The following is a 20,212-nucleotide window of genomic DNA, read 5'->3' as shown; positions in this document are numbered from 1 at the left end:
GATTACAGTCTGCTCTGAACCCAGACAAGGTTCACATGGAAGGTTTGGAAACGTTTACATTTCTCCTGAGTTGTGACAAGCAAACAAAGAAGGTTGGGATTTTTCACAGCTGTCAGACCACGAAGGCAGACACAGGATAAAACAGCAAAATAAATAATAAATCTGGAGATGAAGTTTTCCTTCGAATTAAATACATATAAAGACAATCCATTGTATAATAAATAAGCTTAGAGATAAATAAAAATTCATAGTCAGTGAATAATTAGTGCACCAATTGTTGCTTCAGGAAGATGACTGAGCAGAGAAGTATCTGCTAATCAGTCCCTTTTGTGCTTTAAAAAAAAAAAAAAAAAAAGAAGATAAATCAGACCATAGGATACTATCAGCTAGTAAATTAAGTGCTGGTAAGTACCAACATATGATTACATTGGCTCAAACATACATGGTAACATTTCATTGTGGACCAGCACACAAGTAAGTATGACTAAAGAAAGAAGCAGTACTAACACCCAGCTGTGCTTGTGTGATTATTGCTTACTCTGTCACAAGCAGGTGAAGGCTGGAGAAATTTCTCCCATAATAGGTGTGGCTCTCTGTCTACAAGCACAGCTTTCAGGTCTGACTGCAGAATTCACTGTCCCATCACAAATCATACTGATCCAATATTCAGGCTTTGAGCAGTCCCTGTCAGCTCCAGTTCTCTGAATATCAAGCAAGCCCTCACTTGGCCCACCTCCTTCCAGAGAGGGGCTGCCTGGGTGAGAGACTGTCCCCAAAGAAAATTTGATGGATTAAAAAAACCCAAGTGACCAACAGGTAAAGGAGAAAGGTTATGCTGTAGTTTCCTAAATGTCCCAGGAATTCAGCAAAATTAATGTTTCCCATGTGTCACAAGAAACAGGAATTCAGACTGAGTTATAATCCTCAAAATTTGAAGACTGAAATATTCTCCAAACTAATGGCAAAAGAAATACACTTAAACACAGTTACAATTAATATATTGAAGTAATAAAGTAAAATAAAGAGGTCAAGAAGAAATACTGTGCCAAGCCTTCACCTCTCAGCCCCAAAGGACAGTTTGGATATTTAACACAGTGTTAACAGCTTCCCCCTGAACAACAGCAGTAATCTCTCTTCAACTAAGTCAGAGGTAGAGTGTAAAACAGCAAAATGAACAGAGCAGCAGCCCCAGCTGAGCCCAGCTATGCCAGAGTGGTGCAAGGACAATGCCACCCTGGTCATGCTGCCATGGGATCAGCAGCAGTCCCTGGAGTGAGCCCTGGCCATGGAAGCAGGCAGGATGCACAGGCAGGGCGCTGGGAGCACGGTCACCAGGGAGATGTGCACCACAATGGGGGACATCTGCTCCAGAGGCCAGCCCCTGTTGGCAGCAGATGTGTGCACAGCTCAGCCAAACAGAGCACAGACAGACAGATGCAGCAGCACTCACACAACACTCACTCAGGTCCACATGACTCCAGGAGATGGGACCTGACTGTATGTGATGTTTAACCACATTTCCTCTAGGAAACTTTTTTTTTTCATAAAGAGAGATTACAGTAGGTTTCACTTGGCAAGTAAAACGTTTAGAGTAGTTCAAAGATGTCCACTAATGAGCACAAGTGGGACACAGCAATCAGGATTTAAGTGTCAGATTCTTCCTCTTCCAAAAGGAGGTCGTTCAATGCAATAACTGTAGCAGCAAAGTCCACCAGCTCCACAAAGTCTGATGTAATTATGTTAACACCCATAACACCAGGCTTCTGTGCTTTCACCCAATTCAAGATCATGGGCAAGTTCCTAAAGAAATTGAAATAAAGACAATTAAACACTTTAAAAGAGGCACTTTACATACTCTACTCATTTCAAACACAATATGCTGTTTACAAAATATATTCTCAAATTTGTGATCAGGGCCTGGCTGTCACCCTAAATACAACTGGCTGATGAGATGAGTGCTTAACACAGCACATGGTCATTAGCTATCAAACAGACATACTGGTCAGTCATCAATCCAAATTAGAGCCATACAAAACCCCTCTGTATTCACTGGGCAGCCTGTGCTTCAGAATTTAACACTGCACTACAATTTTCTCCACTGTGGTTTGTTTCCACCCAGGCACACGTTAAGTCAAATGCTCAATTTCACAGCAGACCAGTGTAACACAAAGCAAGGCTATACCTGGCCTGAGATGCTCCCATGCCCTTCTCTGCTTCAGGCTGGGCAGGAAAAAAGTTGTTGGAGGCAGCACACTGCATTTCTCCCAAAGTCTCTCCAGCCTCCAGACCCACTCAGAGCAATGGGGTCAGGGAAACCAAACCTAGAATGAAGCTGTCAGCTCCTTAGGGGTTGAACAACCTGCTATACATCACTATAACTGGATAAAGGAGAGGTGTGTCAGGAACTGAGTTAAATCGAGTTAGAGATTCTACCATGGGGAGAAATTTCTTGGACACAGTGCAAGTCAGAAGTCTCCACCATCTTTCTTGCACTCTAACATGAAGCACCATGCTTTTCAGCAGTTAGACACAAGTGGCTAAATACATTAGTGTTATTTAGATTCGTGTTGTAACACATGTACATTATTTGAGACAATGGTAGGCTAGCAAATTAGCTAACAGGATGATGAAGAGAAAAAAGCAAACCCAAAAAGCTTAAAAACACTTCCTGCTGCATCATCACAAAAAAACCCAAAAAACTTATCAAGAACTATGAGTGAAGGCATAATTACTGCCAGGGCACACACCAGACTCCAGCCAGCTAAGTGTGACTTGTTGCAAGCCTCCTTTAGCAAGAGCTCAAGAACACTTGAATATTGAAATTCAGGGCAAAATTTCCATAGGAGAAGGCAGGCATCTACAAAAACCTGGCAAGACAGATTTGCATATCAGCTCGCTTGTGCAAATGCACACAAGTAATCATGCTTATGCAAACAGCACCTATTTGCAGCTTTCGGTTTAATTGCAAACAAGCTGTAAGGCCGAAGAAAAGCCAAGGACTGAAGGCAGGGTTCCCGCTAACAGTGGTGTGTGCCAGGAGACCCTTAAAACAGAGTTGCTCGCCCATTCCAGGAAATGCGGCGATCCTTTGGCAGTTTTGCCCAGGAATTCCGTGCTACCTCGGCGCTGGTGCCGCCCAGGGCCGGGCTGGCGGGTCCCCAGCGCCACCTGGTGCCGAGCGCGCCCCGACACCGAACCCGACAGCGGCGGGTTCAACGGGCTTGTGCCGGAACAACGCCTCAGCAGGACTGAAAATTCCCTTATTTATACCGAACCTGCCCTCTTCTTCGTCACAGAACCACTGAGTGGCCCGGGCTGGAAAGGACCTGAAATATCATCGCGTCCCAACAGTCCTTGCCGTTGGCAGGGACACCTTCCACTGGACCAGGCTGCTCAGAGACCAACCCAACGTGACCTTGAACACTTCCAGGGAATGGGGCATCCACAAGTTCTCTAGGCAACCTGTACCAGGGCCTCACCACTCTCACTTATTCCTGATATCCAAGAGGACTTTTACAGTTGTGGTAATTTTTAGCAAATGGGCTACAAGGTGATAATTCCATAAAATAAATCATATGGAACTATCCTGGTCATGCTGTTAATGCTAATAAAAATCACTGGCACCCTGGGCTAATCAAAGCAAAATCCTCTTACGGTGACCTTTCTCATAGGAAAATTAATTGTACAATGGTCAGTGGTATTAAAAAAAGTCAAATGGTGAATCTAATTTTTTGAAAACTTCCCCCCTGCCCCCTAAAAGGTAAAATAATGCCCTAGGCCATACATCTCTGGCCATGACTGAAAGTACTGAGACATTTTTATGGAAAAATGGAAAAATAAATCCAGAAATAAGCAAATTTCCTCTGTGGCATAAGGTTTTTCACATCCCTAAATTCAACTGCAGCCAGTTTGAAATGAATTATTGCTTCGAAGCCACACGTTCATCCTACATTTTACACAATCATATCACATTCAGAAAAAGTTCCAATTACTAGGAAACACATATATCTCCTTTTACTTTATTATTTGCACTAATTCTTTATTTTTAATGATTGCAAATATCTCTCATGAACAATAGTACTGAGCAAAACTGCATAAGCCTAAGTAAACATTGCCTTGTCTCTTGCTTGCTCAGTGCCTCTTTCAACACAAGACGTGTTAAGTAAAGAGCTGAGAAAATCAAGCCCTTACCTATGAACAAGAGTGTTCTTCAGACCACGAACAAGATGCCGTGCAATTGTTTTCACTCGAGGTGTGAGAATTGCCTGGGATACGTGGAAAGTCCCGTAACGACTTCGCTCCCCAAGTGTGGTCTCCAGGAACTGCAGCAGCTTGTGCACATTAGTTGTGTTAGCCCACGGTGCTGGCATTTTGTTACCTGGCCACAGGAAGGGATACTCCTGATGCAAAGGGTGGTGGTAAAATATGAGAACCTAACAGAACCAAAAAAGAAAACCAAACCAAAATAATAATTAACAAAAAAAACCCCCAACAAAAATGTCACAATTATTATATTTTTATTTGAATAGGCTGCTGCATTGGTTTATGTCCATGCAGTACTCTTGCAACTAGCACAGCAGTGAAGAGGATCAAGCAAAAAGAAGTTGCTCTTGAGTCATGAGTGTCAGTATATTTGTTGCACTACTGCCAAAGGAGATGGAGATAATTTTGTTCAGCTTTGAGAACAGGATTACTTTAGGCTTTACAGGTCATCAGTTTAAAATGATAAAGTTGCCTCTGTCATTTAAAGAGCTCAGCTTAAATGCATTGCAACTTCTTACTGCCAGAAAATACTACATCTGTACTTGAAGTTAAGGATTTTAGCAGTCTTGCCATCTTCTGAATGCCTCCTACTAAGAGGGTAAAGCGTGCTGGGCTGATTGGCACATGACTGACATACTGGCATCGTGCTCACATTTGCTGCATGAGAAACCAAAGCCAGTCCTGCTGTCAGCAAAACTGTCAAATCCAAAGTTAGTATTTTATACACCTTGTAAGATGCTTCTTTACAGCACCAAGAGGCAATGCCTTTTACTAACACCCACATTTACATGAGATTCATCTTGAACCCTAGCATTGACAGCACCAGTTCAGAACAGTTCCTCAAAGGCTCATTTCCAGTTTGAGAATTACGTGCTGCTGCTGAAACCCTTTTCTGTTCTCAAGAGTTTCTGTACCTATGGGAGCAGTTACCACAGAGAAGAGGCATTAACCTCACCTCTGCAGATCTGGATGGCTGCAAAGGAGGTAAGAAATTCAGTCCATACCTTAGTCATGCTAAAGCTTATATGCTGCACACTGGCCAGAAAGACAACAGTTAATCAAATCCTCACCAACACAAGTCAGCACTACCTGCCCTTCCAGAAGGGAAAATCTTTTGTGAGAAGCACAAGGCTCCCTGGACACTACAGTTTAATTATTTAACAAACATGCTTGAGATCAGGACAGACTGACCACACCATGGATGAGGGGATACACAGCTGCATGTAAATGGAAACATGCCCAATACAGAGGAGGCCCCAGTGGGCTTTAAGTTGATCATCAGCAGCATCCTTGGTCCAGTATCTGTGAGTGGGAGCTACACCCAGCCTGTCTTTTTAAAGCCTTAATATTTTGGGTTTGAAAAACATTTAACAACCTTTCCCTACCTGGTGTTTCTTCTCCCACATGTATAGCAATGTCACATACTCTACACATTCAACACAACAAAGTTTGGATTCAAATGCCGAGCGGATCCTGTTGATCAAGAAGTGGTGATGGCTGTCATCCATGGCATAGAAATGATTGAAATCCAAGAAGATTACTTCCTTGGGGTGCTGCTCAAGAAAACGATTCATCTCCTCCAGCCCATCCCATACTTTGATGCCAAACAAGCCGTGTATGAAGTAAATCTCTTGTCCTATTTCCCCTGGTTTGGAAGATACACGAAGATCAAAGTAGCGGATGCCACCTTCCAGCTGTTCTTTGAAAGTCAAATTTTGAGTCACTGACCATTTCTTTATGATCTTTCTAACCAAGGAAATTCTGGCCAAACGTTTGATGGCTGTTGCTTGGTCTGGTCCCACAGGAGATTTGTCATCAACCCAGTAGCTGAAAGAATCATGTGAGCCTAGAAAAAAAACCAAGAAAAAATTATTTTAGAAAAAGTAACTCTCCCAAAACACATAACCCGTGTGCCCTGAAAACTGTATGATAGAGGTGCAGAAGCATTATGCTCACAGGTGGATCTTTCAGACTATCCTTCACACCTTACTTTTCCCTGACTGTATAACAAGACTTAAGTTTTAAGTTCTCAGCTTGAATTGCTTTCTTGGACGGTTCCCAATTTCAAAGACCTCTGAACACCACAAAACAAACATTTGTGGTAAAGGAAAACTTCCTTCTAACCTCCCTTTACAAGCTACAAATCGATCCCCACAGCTTTCCCAGAGCCTGGTATATGACTGATCTAGGATGAGACTCCAGATTCATGTTAAGAATCTGAGACTTTATTTCTACCTGGTAAATCCAACTGTAAACTTATACACCAAACATCTTGGAACAGGTATCTTTACTCACATAAGGGACTGAGGGATCTGCACATGCCTTACCAGCACATCTCACTTTAGCCCTAAGGTGGCAGATAAATCATCAGTAGTTTGGACACTGGGCAATGACTGGCTGGACTTAGAGGTGGAAAAATTGAACACACCACCAGTTACAGTGTGAGTAGACACCCAGCTAATGTTAAACAAGTTCATGAACATATCTTTTACCTGGCATGCTTTTGAGTGACCAAAGGCATGGTGAACAGAAAATTCATCCAAAAAATACAACCAACAATCAAAATTACCAGTCCCTACCAAAATAACATTCATCCAAAAAAGCTCCTGTAACACAATCTATACCTTGGCAGAGAAACTGTATATCCAATATAAAATTTCTGCTTATTAGAAAAACCTCCCATTGAAAATTCGGTAGTAAATGGGAAAAAAAACCCTGAGAAGTAAAAAATTGCAAAATAAAAGTTTTGGAGTCAATGAAATATTCCTACCTCAGTCAAGTCAGTAACAGAACAAAGAGTGAAAAGGCAGTGTGTCTTGGTCTGCACTGTACCAGAACAGCATAAAACAAAGACTGGCAGAAGCTCATCCACAGCAGACTGGGGTTTACCAGGGATTTCTAATCATTTCCACCAGGCACCAGCAATCTAGGCAAGAAGCTGCAGCTGCTCCAGGCTCATCTTCCTTGTGAAGCTCCAGCCAGCAAAAACCTTATTATGAGCTCTAACAGACCTTGCTGCCCTTTGTCTTCAGGACAGGAGAAGAGAGTCTGCCCATTAAACCAAACCTCACCTGCTACCTGTGGACCCACTTGCTGAAGTGCAGAGAAAGCATTTTCACCCAAGCAGATAATTTTCCAGCTGCCACAGGGTACAGTGACCACGCACCATGCTGCTGGCACCTGTGTGTTCACATTCCTACATGCTTCTCCCTGCTGCTAGGACTATGCTTTTCCAGAATCTCCTCCTCTACCTCAGTCGGCAACTCTTTAAAATACCTATTTGTTGTATTCAAGCTCAAGATAACATTTGAGGCATTCGCAGACTCCTTTATCCAAATCTTTTATTTGTGTATCCTGTGCTCACTTGAACGCTGATGCATTTCCGGTGATGCAAGATCAGAGCTACAAACAAGATTATGATCTCAATTGGATTATCTTGGCATTATCGGCATTTTTAATCCAGATGAAAGAACAGACTGTGCATAAACTAAACATCATTTCTCCATAACCTTAAATGCACTCTGTTTCCATGGATTTCAGCTAGTTTAAAACCAGTAGACAGGTAGTGTGAAGGTCAGTTTTTGAGCTTTACAAATGGACACCAAAACTAATTCTGACCAACCCTCCAAGAATTCTTCACATCATTTGTAAAAGTGGATCTCTGCTATGACTTTCCATTCAGTTTTCTAGACAGAAGGGAGAAGTGCCAAAGCTTAAGCAGCTTTTTAGCACAGTCCCAGTAAACTACATCACAAAGTAGATGTCAGTTGTGGAGTGACATCTAGATTTTATTTTTTTCCCCATCTCCAAACATGCAAGTCCAAACAAAATCCAGGAGCAAACATCTAATGAAGACATTTCAGAAGCCATATGATGCTTCAAACGGTAGTTTATAGATATTTGAGCTTCATCTCCCTCCCTGTACAGCAGAATGAGTCATTCAAGCTTCTATAAAATTTGGAAAGTAGACTTCAATCACAAGGGGCTTGCCTTCTAGCTTGGAATTTGTCACTCTGCACAAAAAAAAAAAAAAATCTTTCATTTGGTTGTGTTTGTTGTTTTTTTTTTTTTTTTTTTTTTTTTTCCCCTCCTAGTTTTTAATTCTATCAATTTTTATTTTTTCTTCTGTTTAGGTCACTCTAAAGATGGTTTAACATCCTAGAATAATGACACAAGAAATATTTTCATTTCAACTGAGACAATGCAGCATCCATGAGGCCCACAGGAGTCACTCACACCATTATACTTCCTCAGAGTGATAATTCTGACTTACAAAGGAATGAGAATTGTATCTGGCCACTAATATATTGTTGTCACCTCAGAATTGTCTACGTAAATCTGAACCAAAAACCAACTTGTTTTCCTAATTCTGATCATTCACTTTACAGCTACAAAAGTCTTTCCTTTGCAGTTTGTCACTTACAAGATACTTTTAAGGATACAGAGAGCAAATTTTCTCCATGCACTATCACAAGCCAAATTCTATTTCTAGCCTAGCACTAGAAAGGAATAATAATAATAAAAAAACCCAACAAAGCCAAGTGAGCACATTGCAACTTTTTCAACACATAGCTTAAAAACGGCACCCCTTAACAGCAAACTGAACTATATGTGACATGCTTCTATAGTTAGAGAAGATCCTATTAACTCCTGCCCCATGGCTCTGCTAAAAGCCCAGGAAATGGAGCTTCCCTCCTACATCAAAGTCAATGTATACCTAGATATAACCAAGCAGAACATGAGTTGGAGCATTTGCAGAACATTTCCTCCTTTTCACTGTTGATAGCACATTGCCCCCTTCTAAGGAGGGCAAAGGAGCATCACCAATTCTGTCAATCATTCTGTCATCAATACTGAGGCTGGAAAGCCACCAGAAGTTCAGTGAGTTCATCAGTGGTCATTTAAAAAGGCCAGTCACCAATATCTGGGCCAAACCTGGACCCACAATGTTTTTACTCTGGTAAAAAAACCCCCAAACTGAAACCCTGCAGCAACAGCACTGGATACTTGTGGGGTAACAGCAAGGTAAAAGCCCTTCTTTAATTTAAGATCACTGTGATACACCACCAGCCCAGGCACTGCCTTTTAATATAGCTTAGCTGCCATGTTAAGTACATGCTAAGCTGATTGCATCGTGATGTCAAAATAATCCCTGCTCTCCTTCACTCTGTCCCTAAGATAAAAAGTCATGCCATTCTGTTGTTCTGGCGAGAGCCAAGCTGGCTGCTGATACCTGTGATACAGCATGATTTCTTTTTGAAAAATCATAACCTAAACCAACCCGAATCTGTAAAACTTCAAAGGCAAAGGGCAGAGCCTACACCCCAAGAAGGGAGCAGACCAGCCCCATTTTGCCAGGATCTCAGTGCAGGAGAGGCTCAGCAGAGTCTCAATCCATGTCTTATACAAGGATGTGTGAAGGTACTTGGACACTGCCCAGTGACAGCAGCAAGTTCCTGGACAGAGCAAGAATCACAAAACTCTCATAAGCAACAAACACTGTAAAGTCTTCGCCATGTGTAAAAAGTCCCTCACCATCTGTTGTTCCCCACCACACAAATTATGCCTCAAATTATGCTGAGCACTTTTCTTGGGAAAAAAAAAAAAAAAAAAAACAACCTCAAGAATAACTGAAGCAAGACATTTCACAGGATAACTAACAATTTATATTTAAGTAACACCCTATTCAGTAAAGCTATTTCTGAAACCTGTTGCCTGTGGACAAAGCAACTAACAAAACCAGGTATTTATAACCTCCACCTCATCCACTGAGAAGTCATAAGGCAGAGAAAGGCCAAGAAACTTTGTCTTCCTTGTCCTTTAGGCAAGGAGAGGCCAGAAGCCCAGCCTGAACCACCTCAAAAGCATGTTCCTGCACGTGCAGGACATGGATTTACTGCAGACAGACCAGATTAGTGCTCAGACTGCAAACCTGACTGAGCTGCTCCAGTGACACGGCATCAGGCTGGTGCTCAGCCCTTCCCAAAACCAAGTCAGACACTGGAAATACAACGAAGAGATGATTTGCCAAATGCTTCCAACTCGGTGAAGATGTGCAGCATCAAGTAGCAAGCATTAAATTTAATCATGAAAGAGGCTGCACATTCAAAGACAAAAATTAGGCGATTTCTAATCAGCTGGCAGCTTTATTTGTTTTATTTCTTTCATTTGACAAAGACTGGCAGCTTTACGGAAAGAAGTCACATACCATCAAATGCCCAGATATTTAACTATCACAGGCTGTGTTACAGTTAGAATAATATTATATAGGTATCCTCCAGATGCCAGACTTAAAATGACGGATAGACCTCTTAATTTTATCCCAGTAATTCCAACTGTGGATTAAATTTCATTTGTATCTTTAAACATCTTTTTTTTTTCCTGCTTATATTAATTCCTCAAGTTAATTGTATGTTAAACAGCTCACTTTTCAATTCAATTTACATATTAAATAGATTGTAATTCACTGTAATTCAGGATGACTTTTTGTTGAAGCCCTTGTGCTAATTGCCAGACAGCAGCCTTTTATCATCACATCTGCAGTAAAATCTAACTTCCCAGAGTGTTTATTTGTCATGCTACTTACTCATAGATAGTCAAAGTAACCCACTGTGAAGCTGAAACAAATGACACTCATGAACAGAATGTTATCAGGCCTCCAGTGTCAACAAATATCAGCCATAGCTCTTCACTCTCAGGACCAGTGACAGGACTTGAGAAAACAGCACAAAGCTGAGTCAGGAGGCTCACATTGGATCCCGGGTTCTTCACCCTTTTATGGTGGCTGAACACTGGAATAGGGAAGTGGTCACAGCGCCAAGCCTGTCCAAGTTCAAGGAGTGTTTGGACAACGCTCTCAGGCATGATTGTGACTCCTGGGGGTGTCCTGTGCAGGGCCAGCAGTTGGACTTGATCCTGTGGGCCCCTTCCAACTCAGCATATTCTATGATTTGATATAATTTGTTATTATCTTTTCCACATAATATTTCCTGCAAATACAGTTGCAGCAGAGGGACAGGGATTATTATCATGGCACCAACCCCTTGTAAATTTACCTTCATGGAACATTAAACATTTGACTATACAGCATGCAAAGCACAGAGATCTTCCAACATAGAACATTACCTGCACTGTCAAATGCTCAACAACACGACAAAAATGAGTGGGTTTTTTGGATGCAAGCATGTCTCCTAGCATATTGCAAGCCCCCCTGGTTCCAAGGCTGTGGACTGGTCAGAAGCAGCAGCTCAAGACACTTCCTGCAAACATCTGGTCAACCAAGAAGCAATACATGAAACCACAAGGGCAGATGAGTGTGCTGTCAGTACGCTTAAAAAGATCTGAATAAGCTGATTGATCTTTACATGAATAAAATACTAACAGGACAAAAAAATACGAGAAACAAATATTTAACATAACATGAAGCTAAGAAGCAAGGTCAAAAAAACATACCCATCCCTTAAAAGCATTACAGGGTCACTTATGACCAAAGAATCCCCCCCGCTGTAGTGACACTAAACTTCTTAGCACAAGCTTTGCTCACTGGACAAAGTACATTCCCCACACATTACAAAGCACTGCACATGACACAGCACTGCAGGCATTGCACAGCCACGATGGGCACAAGAACAGTACTTCAAGTTCCAAAAACACAGGATGTAACTGCTAGTGAGTCAAGGCTGTCCCACTAATGCTCTTTTAAACAAGATGTCCTGTGTGTGCCAAAACTGAGGGAAAAACAGGATAAGCAAAAGTGCCTCTCAAAGTCTTGAAGTCCTCAGGATTCAGGTCATTAACAATCCAGATTTTCTTAATAGAAGATTAACATCTTAAAAGTTCATCACCAGTGAAAAGAAAATCAAATAGTTCATACCAACTTGTCCAGCAAAAGATGCCGTAGAAATGAGAAACATCCTATTGATAATCAATTATATAAAACTATAGAGATGAGGATATTTTAAGAAACCCACAAGAATCCTTTAGATAGTCTTAATATAGTCCCATTAAGAAAGACAAATCCTAGTACAGACCAAATCCTCTTAGGAAAACTCCCTCACTTTATCCAAGAACTACCCTGATTTTCCCCATTGCCCCTTTCAGGCAGTGCAATGGGATGCAAGAGCTTAAAGACAACCTAAAACTGTCAGACATGATGTCACAGAGTAGTTTGATTTTCCTTCTAGCCAGAAGAAATCCTTTTGGCACTGGTTGGAGTTATCACCATTGAAGTTTAAGATCATTTAGCAATAATTTCCCATTTATCAACAATCTCAGCTGTCTGCAATGGGAATGCAAGAAAGACACAGCATGTCTTTGCCATTTCAAAGCCTGACTGGATCCACAAGTTCAAAAAGGAAAAAAACCCTTCAGCTTAGAGTCCTAAACTCCTCTTTTGTGAGCACTCAGAACTGAGTGGACCAAGGGTTTATTTTCTTCTGAGAAGGGTCTTGAGAAATTTTTATTACATGGTTTATATTCCTCTTTCAGCATTTTTGCTGGAAAAACGGGCAAACAAACATTCACAACATGAAAGGAGAGCAACAACCATTTATATCAACATTCTTCTCTATTTGAAGTAAAACTTTGGCATGTTCTGCACTCATTTACCATTTACATGTCTCCTTGGAGATCAGTGAACAGTCAAGTTGAAGACACTTCACCAGACTCATTTACCAGACACACTTAAGTCCCTCTCTAGGGTACAGATTTTAATAAGTAACAGGAAGAAAATTTTTCCAGATTAAAAAAAAAAAAAAAAAAAAAAAAAAAAAAAAAAAAAAAATAGGACCTTTGTATAGTGTCTGAAGAAAATTCTGCGTCATTTCAAGAGTAATTTGATTTTGGCTGAACAGATGACAGAAGTTCTTTAAAGAGAACTGCCCTAAGACTGGCTTTTCAGGGGAACTCCTGCACAGACCCAGTGTCTGCCAGACCAGTTCCTCACAGAGGGACATACAAAAGGAATACTTGGTTACTTAGGAATAGTGGAACAACTTCCATCAAATGTTCTCCTCAGTGTAACAGTCCAGATAATTTAATAGACTCTCTAAAAATATTTCATAGTTGCTGTTAAAATCAAATAGCCTACCAAGGTAATAAAATAACTTGTCAGAAAATTCTGCATTTACAAATCATACTCAACATCACTATAGTTATGCAGATACTTTCTTCTAGTGGTTACCACCTGACTCATTGGTAGATGTGAACTAAATTGAGAAGGAAAATAAAGCTTGGTGAATCAGAACATAAATCTTATATTTCTTCCATTTGAGCTTAAACCCAACAGATGGCCAGTTCAGCTGATTCAATGATCCTTTTAATTAGAACGCCAAAGGAATACTGTTTGCAAGGAGGATGCAGCCTCAAGGTCACCACCACTCCTCTCAGCACACACGTCCACAGCCCACAAACAAATAAACAAGAAAATCACAGCACTAGCAAGTTCAGCAGCTCACCTCAGGGTCATGAAAAGAGAAAAACCACCCAATCCAGTCAGAGCCTACAGAGCCTAGTGGTCAGCTCTCAGCTAGACAGCTCTGCTGCTGCTTCTTTTCAGAACCATTTTGGTTCTGCTTGGCCAACTCCAAGTCAAGCAGCTCATGGGACTTTTAGGGAACAGGTGCAGTTTCAGGACAGCAGAGTTGGGCAGCTGCTTGATGGGAAGATGGCATCCTGTACAGAAGGTGCTCAGGGCCCCACCACCTCCAGGTGTTCCTCATGAACCTGGCACATTAGGAACACTACCAAGTCAGTCACTCACAGGAGGTTTACAACACAGCAAACACCTCTCCATGCTTTCTGTCCCCTCTTTAAGCTGAACCATGGGCTTGGAGAGCAGGGCTGCTCCTTGTTCAGACTGCCTAGCAGCTGTGTTTGTAAAGCTTTGTTTTCCAGGGATGATGACTTCATAGTACTTTGATCATTTAAATTAAAGTGAGGAGGCTTCTTCCTGAGGCTCTGGGGATGAACATCTCAGAGAAGGGCAGAAACAGTGGCACACTGTACTGTGGCAAGTTTTGGGCTAGTCATACTGACACTATCATGAACAAATAATGGAAAGTCATTATATTAAAAGTTGGCTAGAAAGTCAAGAGTGCATGAGTCATATGGGGGAATTAGGCAGCTTGACTATGCTATAGTTTGGAGCAGCAAAGATTTACTATTCTGGAAGAGCAAGGACACATCTCTCCTTGGGGATCAGGTTGAAGACACTTTACCAACTGTTCTGAGTCTCCAATAGGGTCTTGTTCTGGTCATATTCAGGTCAATATGATTTTCTCTATTAAAAAAAAAAGTTTCTGGAACCATAAACCTCATTTTTTTTCTGTCAGCTCTGGCTACTTACAACTCAACATCCCACAGAAAACTCCTCAGCAGTTGTCCAACCTGATGCTGACTGGAATGGCTCCATATTCCATATGCTCTGCATGACTTAGAAATTAGATTCTGGCCAGCCTTCCACATGCTTTGTGAGGAAGCAAGAACACACCAGCTGGGATCACTAAAGGATGACAGAAGAGGACCTGTACACCACCAGAAGCCACAGGTGGAGAGCTGTCCCACCTCTCCCTGGAAGGACAAGCCTGCATGTTCCACAGCAGCAGAGCACTCTGCTGGGTGTGACATGTGGCTCTAGGCGTACCAGTGGCTGAAAAACTGACTTCTCGTGGCAAAAGCTTCCTTACTCTTTCAAATCAGCCTTAGACAGACCAAGTTTGATGTAGAACACAAACATCTTTACTTCAAAATTTTAAAAAAGAAATCTTACACTCTAGGAGAAAACCACTGGTGTAAGGTTGTTTTCTTAGTATCACATTTCAATGTGCTGAAGTAAACACTTTATTTTTCCCAAATTCTCCATCTTTCAGCTCTCTTCTTCAGTGACTCCTATTAACCAACTTGGTTCAGATTCAAATAATTTGCTCCCGAACTAAGCTTTAGCTTTTTACTTTGTTTTCTTTCACATAGCTTGGCTGAAACAAAGTAATCACCCATTTATTCTACATACAGCCATTCCACCTGTTGTTCTTTGGTGTCTGCATCTGCAGCACCATGATACATTAGGTTAACTTCTGTGTTCTCTCAGGACACCCACACAGTCCAACACCCACCCTGGGGCTTGCCCAACTCCGTAAGCAGCTATTGCAAACAGCTTTTCTGACAAGAACCACTTCTCAAAAAAAAAAAAAAAAAAAAAAAAAAAAAAAATCCTCTAAATCATCATCACTACAAAAACCTTCCCACCAGGTTAGCTTGGGGAACACACTCATTTGTATCTGGGAGGGGAGAGAAGGAAAGGCAGGGGACAGAAGAGGCTTTGAATTACCTTACTTTATTTATGAAAGGGCACCATAACTCTTCTGGGTGTCCCTGCAAGCAGCAGTGGATCCCTACCTAAGCCATCATGTCTTCAGTGGAAGACAAAGAAAGAAAATTAATAGCATGGAAAAACTCACAGCTAGCTATCCTGACCAGAACTGGGAATCAATCACGGGATACAGATTGATCCAGACCTCCAAGTATATCTGTTACATCATGGCTCTTACATATTTAAAGTTGGAACAGTCCAGACAGGATTGGGTAAATGTATTATTACCAAGACACAAAGGAAAACAGAACTGCCTGCTCTTCTCCTCATGACATTCACCCAGCACCTTGGAGGCTGGACTAACGAAACACTCAAACAAACACTGACATCTGGCAGTGAACACCTGCCAGACTGCCTTGCTGTCTCAGACCAAAAGGCACGAGCTTATCATGACCTCACACAGTGGAGATTAAGACAAAGTCTTTCACCTGTTCTAATATGAGTATTCATGTAAAAGTTTGATGAAAATGGTGCCATGCCTTCAGATGCAGAGACCTCAGACTCTGGTGTTGTGGTTGAGCAGGACAAAGGCTTTTGCCTAAGGCCGTAGGAAAAATCCCCTTAGTTATGGTGAGTAAAAAACTCACCCACATCGCCCCTGGGAATTCTCAGGTAAATGTTACCAGAAAGTTCTTTGCTTCTCCAGTTGCCATTGGTCCATGTTTGGTGCAGTGATTTTAATATTCCTAACTGTAGTTTGTTATTGGAACCCTTCCCTCAGACTCCACCCTTACCCTACCCTACTGAGGTTACTGTTTCCACCCTCGCCCTTTCTGGTGAACATCCTGTGCACAGCTTCTCCTGTTTGTTGTTTCACCTCCCATTAAAACCTCCTCTGTCTCAGGTCACCAAGTTGTGCCCGTCTCTTGAGTGATTTGTCACCCGGACTTTCTGCTGACAGTCCCGAGGCAGCTGCCGGCCACACCCTCCAGCACAAAGGTCACCAAGACTGGCCTTGCTAAAGATTTTTGCAGCAGTTAAAATGAAAAGGTAAAAACGGGACACACCATGGGGCTGTCAGGATGCAAGCACAAGCAAGGAACAACTAAGGCTCTCCAGCTAATTCTTTAAATAGCTGATTTACTTCGAAAGCTGATCAGTGAGAGCATTCCAGGGTTTTGTGTTCCATTTCTGCATGGAGAAATAAGAAAAGGGGCAGATGCAGATCAAAAGATGACCAAGGAAAGTAATAAGTATCACAGTTGTGATTTCATAAAATGCTTTATTGTAAACCAGCTTGAGATTAAACAAGCACTATACAATACCCTGCCAAGGGTCACATCCACAATCAAAATGTTTAAGGGTTCGTTTTTAAACCCACATTGAAAGAGGATTACTGGAATATAATTAAGAGAAAACCCTCTAGACTTTCCCACAAGGTCACCACTTGTTGAAGGTGGTTATTTTTGTTGACTATAATGTATGCTTGTAAAGTTGATGACATTTTAGTTACTTGCTATTTGGCAATTTTTCATTGTAAAAGATCCATCCTCTAATGACATTGCACAGGAAACCTCATCCTTTTTCCTTGCATACAACTATATTGGAATAGCATTTTGGTTAGAATTTTTCCCAACAGAAGTAACAGAAAAGCCCAAACGTGGGAACTGATCACACACAAGATCTGGAGAAGGACCTTAACTTTTCCAAAGTCTCTCTTCATTTTGAGCAGAGTTAAATAACCCAGTAAACACCTCATATACCTCATGAACACCCATCTTCAACTTCATTTGCTTGCTACCCGTTGGTTCTAAGGCCTGAGGAAAGAATGACCTTCTCTATCATCAAGTAAAGGTGTTTCACACCATTATTTAATGGCTCACAGAATCACAGAATCACAGAATAATGTAACTTTAAAAGGACACCCAGAAATCACAGCTACCTCTTCTAAAGCCAATGAAAACAAGCAGCTCCAAAAGCAAAGGGTTCACAACAAATGAAGCAGAACTCTGTGAAGACATCATGGGCAACATAACAGGGAGTTTCCCACTCACAATAGGACATAAATTAAATCTACAAAGTTTCTTTTGTCTATACACTCTCAATTCTTTCAATTTAAACAGCCCCACGGGAGTATAATTTTGGTTTTTTCTTAAAAGGTAAACCAACAACAATTTCATGATTTTGACTGCTGATTTATTTCAAGTTAAAAGAAGTTTTAAGGTTTCCACTCCTGGAGCTCTTTCACTGTTCCTACACACAAAGGATGACAAGAAGTGGGGGGAAACAAACAAATTCCCCAAATCAAAACCAACTGAGTCCATCATTCCAGGGGAGAAAACAAATCCATCCCGGGATGGACTAAAGCTGGCCACTCCTGTCAGATGCACACACAGGGATTAAACACGGACAAAACTGCTTCTCATTCAACCTTTCATCTCTCATTTGAAGGTAGCACTGGTCCCCATTGCTGTTCAGCATCTGCAAAGATTCCTCCACTGCAACCTGTATTACACACTGCTAGGAAAAAAACTACCTCCCTGGCTCTCAAAAAGGTTGCTCTGTCAAGCACAATATCAAAACCCCACTTCAGCAAAATAATCCTTGGACTCAAGTAATAGTAATAAAAAAATGACAAAAATCTACCCCAAAATATCTTTTGCCTGCTTGCAGGTTGCAGGAAAGTGGTGAGGAGATACATCAACCATGACCACAAACACATACCCAAAACAAAACAAAAAAGCATTGCCCATTTTAAAAGCACCAAGGCATAACTGAAATGACCATTATTTACCTGGTTTCTCTGCTGCAACACTGGTTGCATGTTTGCGAGTGACAGCAACATTGCACCTAATGTAACCTAAATCACAACATTCTGCAGGGTTTCACAGTCTTTAAGTGGCTACAGTAACAAGAAGTTGATTTATTAATTCACTAAAAACAGAGAAGCCTTTATTTGCCAGAAGTTTCAAAGTCTGCTGGCTTTTGAATTTTATATGAACATAGAATTTCCTTTCTGTCTTGCTTCAATAGAACAGGGTCACATAAAACATTTTTGCTACTGTCAGGAGATAGGAAAGGGAACCATTTTTGATTGAAACCTGTCATTTTAACTGTTCTGATTCAGGTAACACAGCAGTCAGTGCATGGGAGGTGCACAACCCTTTCTCTACATGCTTCAAGGGCATTTGAGCAAGGGGAGAAGTGGTTATGCTCTGACCCAAAAAGTTACTCTGTTTCTAGCGAAGCATCTCTGAACGTCTGCTATATAGAATCACAATCAATTAGATTGGAAAACACGGCTGAGATCCCTAACACCACCTTGCCGGCTGGACCACAGCACTGAGTGCTACATCCAGTCTCTCCTTAAAGACCTCCAGGGACAGCGACTCCCCCACCAACCTGGGCAGGCCCATTCAATGTCTAATCACCTTTTCTGTGACGAAACTCCTCCTAATGACCATCTCGAACCTCTCTGGCACAGCTTGATACTGTTTGTATGCCACAACACGTATTCAAAGGGCTAGTGACAGGCTAAGGCACCCAAATGAAAACCAGAGTGTAACATCCAGCACCAGAAGGAGCAACAGTGACCACTCCTAAAATCCTCCCTACTGACATTTGCAAGGAAGAGCATTTTATGCCCTTTAGAGATGGACAACCAGCCTAAGTAAACTTCAAGTCTTCTCTTGTTGTCATTTATAAGTTTATCTATCTGTAAACCAGGCTATAGAGGACACGCCATATAATGGTCTGGGTTGAGAGGGAGCCTGAAGATCACACAGTTCCAGGCCTCCTGATAAGAGCAGGAACACTTCTCACCCAGAGCAGGTTGCTCGGAGCCCCATCCCAGCAGACCTTCCCTTTGACAGACCTCCAGCACCTGCTGGGCCAAGGCACCCCAGCCTTTCTCCCGCCCGATTTCAGCCCCACCTAAAGCACCTGCGAACGCTCAGGAGGCCGCCAGCGGTCACAGCCACATTTTCCAGAGGCGGTGAGAGCAGCGGGCCAGCGGTGAGCGGATATTTACAGATTAAGCCCTCAGTTCTCCCCTGCGATGGACAGGGCCCCTCTCACCCTTCGCCCCAGCGCTTCACTACGGGCGACGCGACGCCGCGGCCCAGGCGGCTCCCCCACCACCGCAGGCCCCGTCCCGCGGCCCTACCCGGGATGGCGAGGTTGGAGAGCGGCAGGGAGCGCAGCGCCGGCGGCAGCGAGCCCATCCAGTCGGCGTTGGTGTCGGCCATGGCGCCCGGGGCTCCCTCATGGCGGGCGGCGCGGCCGGGCCGGCACGGCCGGGGCACCCCCGGCACCCGCCGCCCTTATGTAACCGGGGTGACGTCACGGGGGGCAAGGCGGCTCGCCATTGGCCGCCGCCCCGCGCCCCGCCCCCGGCGCGCGCCCCGGTGGGGTCGGTGGGCGGGCCGGGATTGCGGCGTCCAGGGAATGCCGGCGGGATGCGGGATGGGGCGGCCCTGGGGATAACTGCGGGGCCCTGCGCCCACGGCCCCGCCCCAGCAGCGCCAGCCCGCGGCACAGGGCACAAAACTGCCTCCAGCGGGAGAGACTCCGCACCCCGGGTGCTCAGTCTGTGCCAGTGCCCGGGCACTGCACGGGAAAGAAGTTCTTCCTCATGTTCAG

At 42.8% G+C, this 20,212-nt stretch overlaps 1 protein-coding gene across 1 annotated transcript; it reads right to left on the bottom strand.

Moving 5' to 3' along the window:
• Nucleotides 1-345: 345 nt before the first annotated feature.
• PLCXD2 (phosphatidylinositol specific phospholipase C X domain containing 2) lies at nucleotides 346-19,841 on the bottom strand. Its single transcript, XM_083854822.1, has 4 exons — nucleotides 19,737-19,841; nucleotides 5,649-6,109; nucleotides 4,192-4,433; nucleotides 346-1,800 (listed from the first exon to the last, which is right to left on the bottom strand). Exons 1-4 carry the CDS (start codon nucleotides 19,816-19,818, stop codon nucleotides 1,644-1,646), a joined length of 942 nt encoding a protein of 313 aa, XP_083710948.1. The 5' UTR covers nucleotides 19,819-19,841; the 3' UTR covers nucleotides 346-1,643.
• Nucleotides 19,842-20,212: the final 371 nt, after the last annotated feature.

Source organism: Zosterops lateralis (genome assembly GCF_965231275.1).
Source record: "Zosterops lateralis genome assembly, chromosome: 2".
Taxonomy (NCBI): Eukaryota; Metazoa; Chordata; class Aves; order Passeriformes; family Zosteropidae; genus Zosterops; species Zosterops lateralis.
This window is presented reverse-complemented; position numbering and strand designations above follow the sequence as displayed.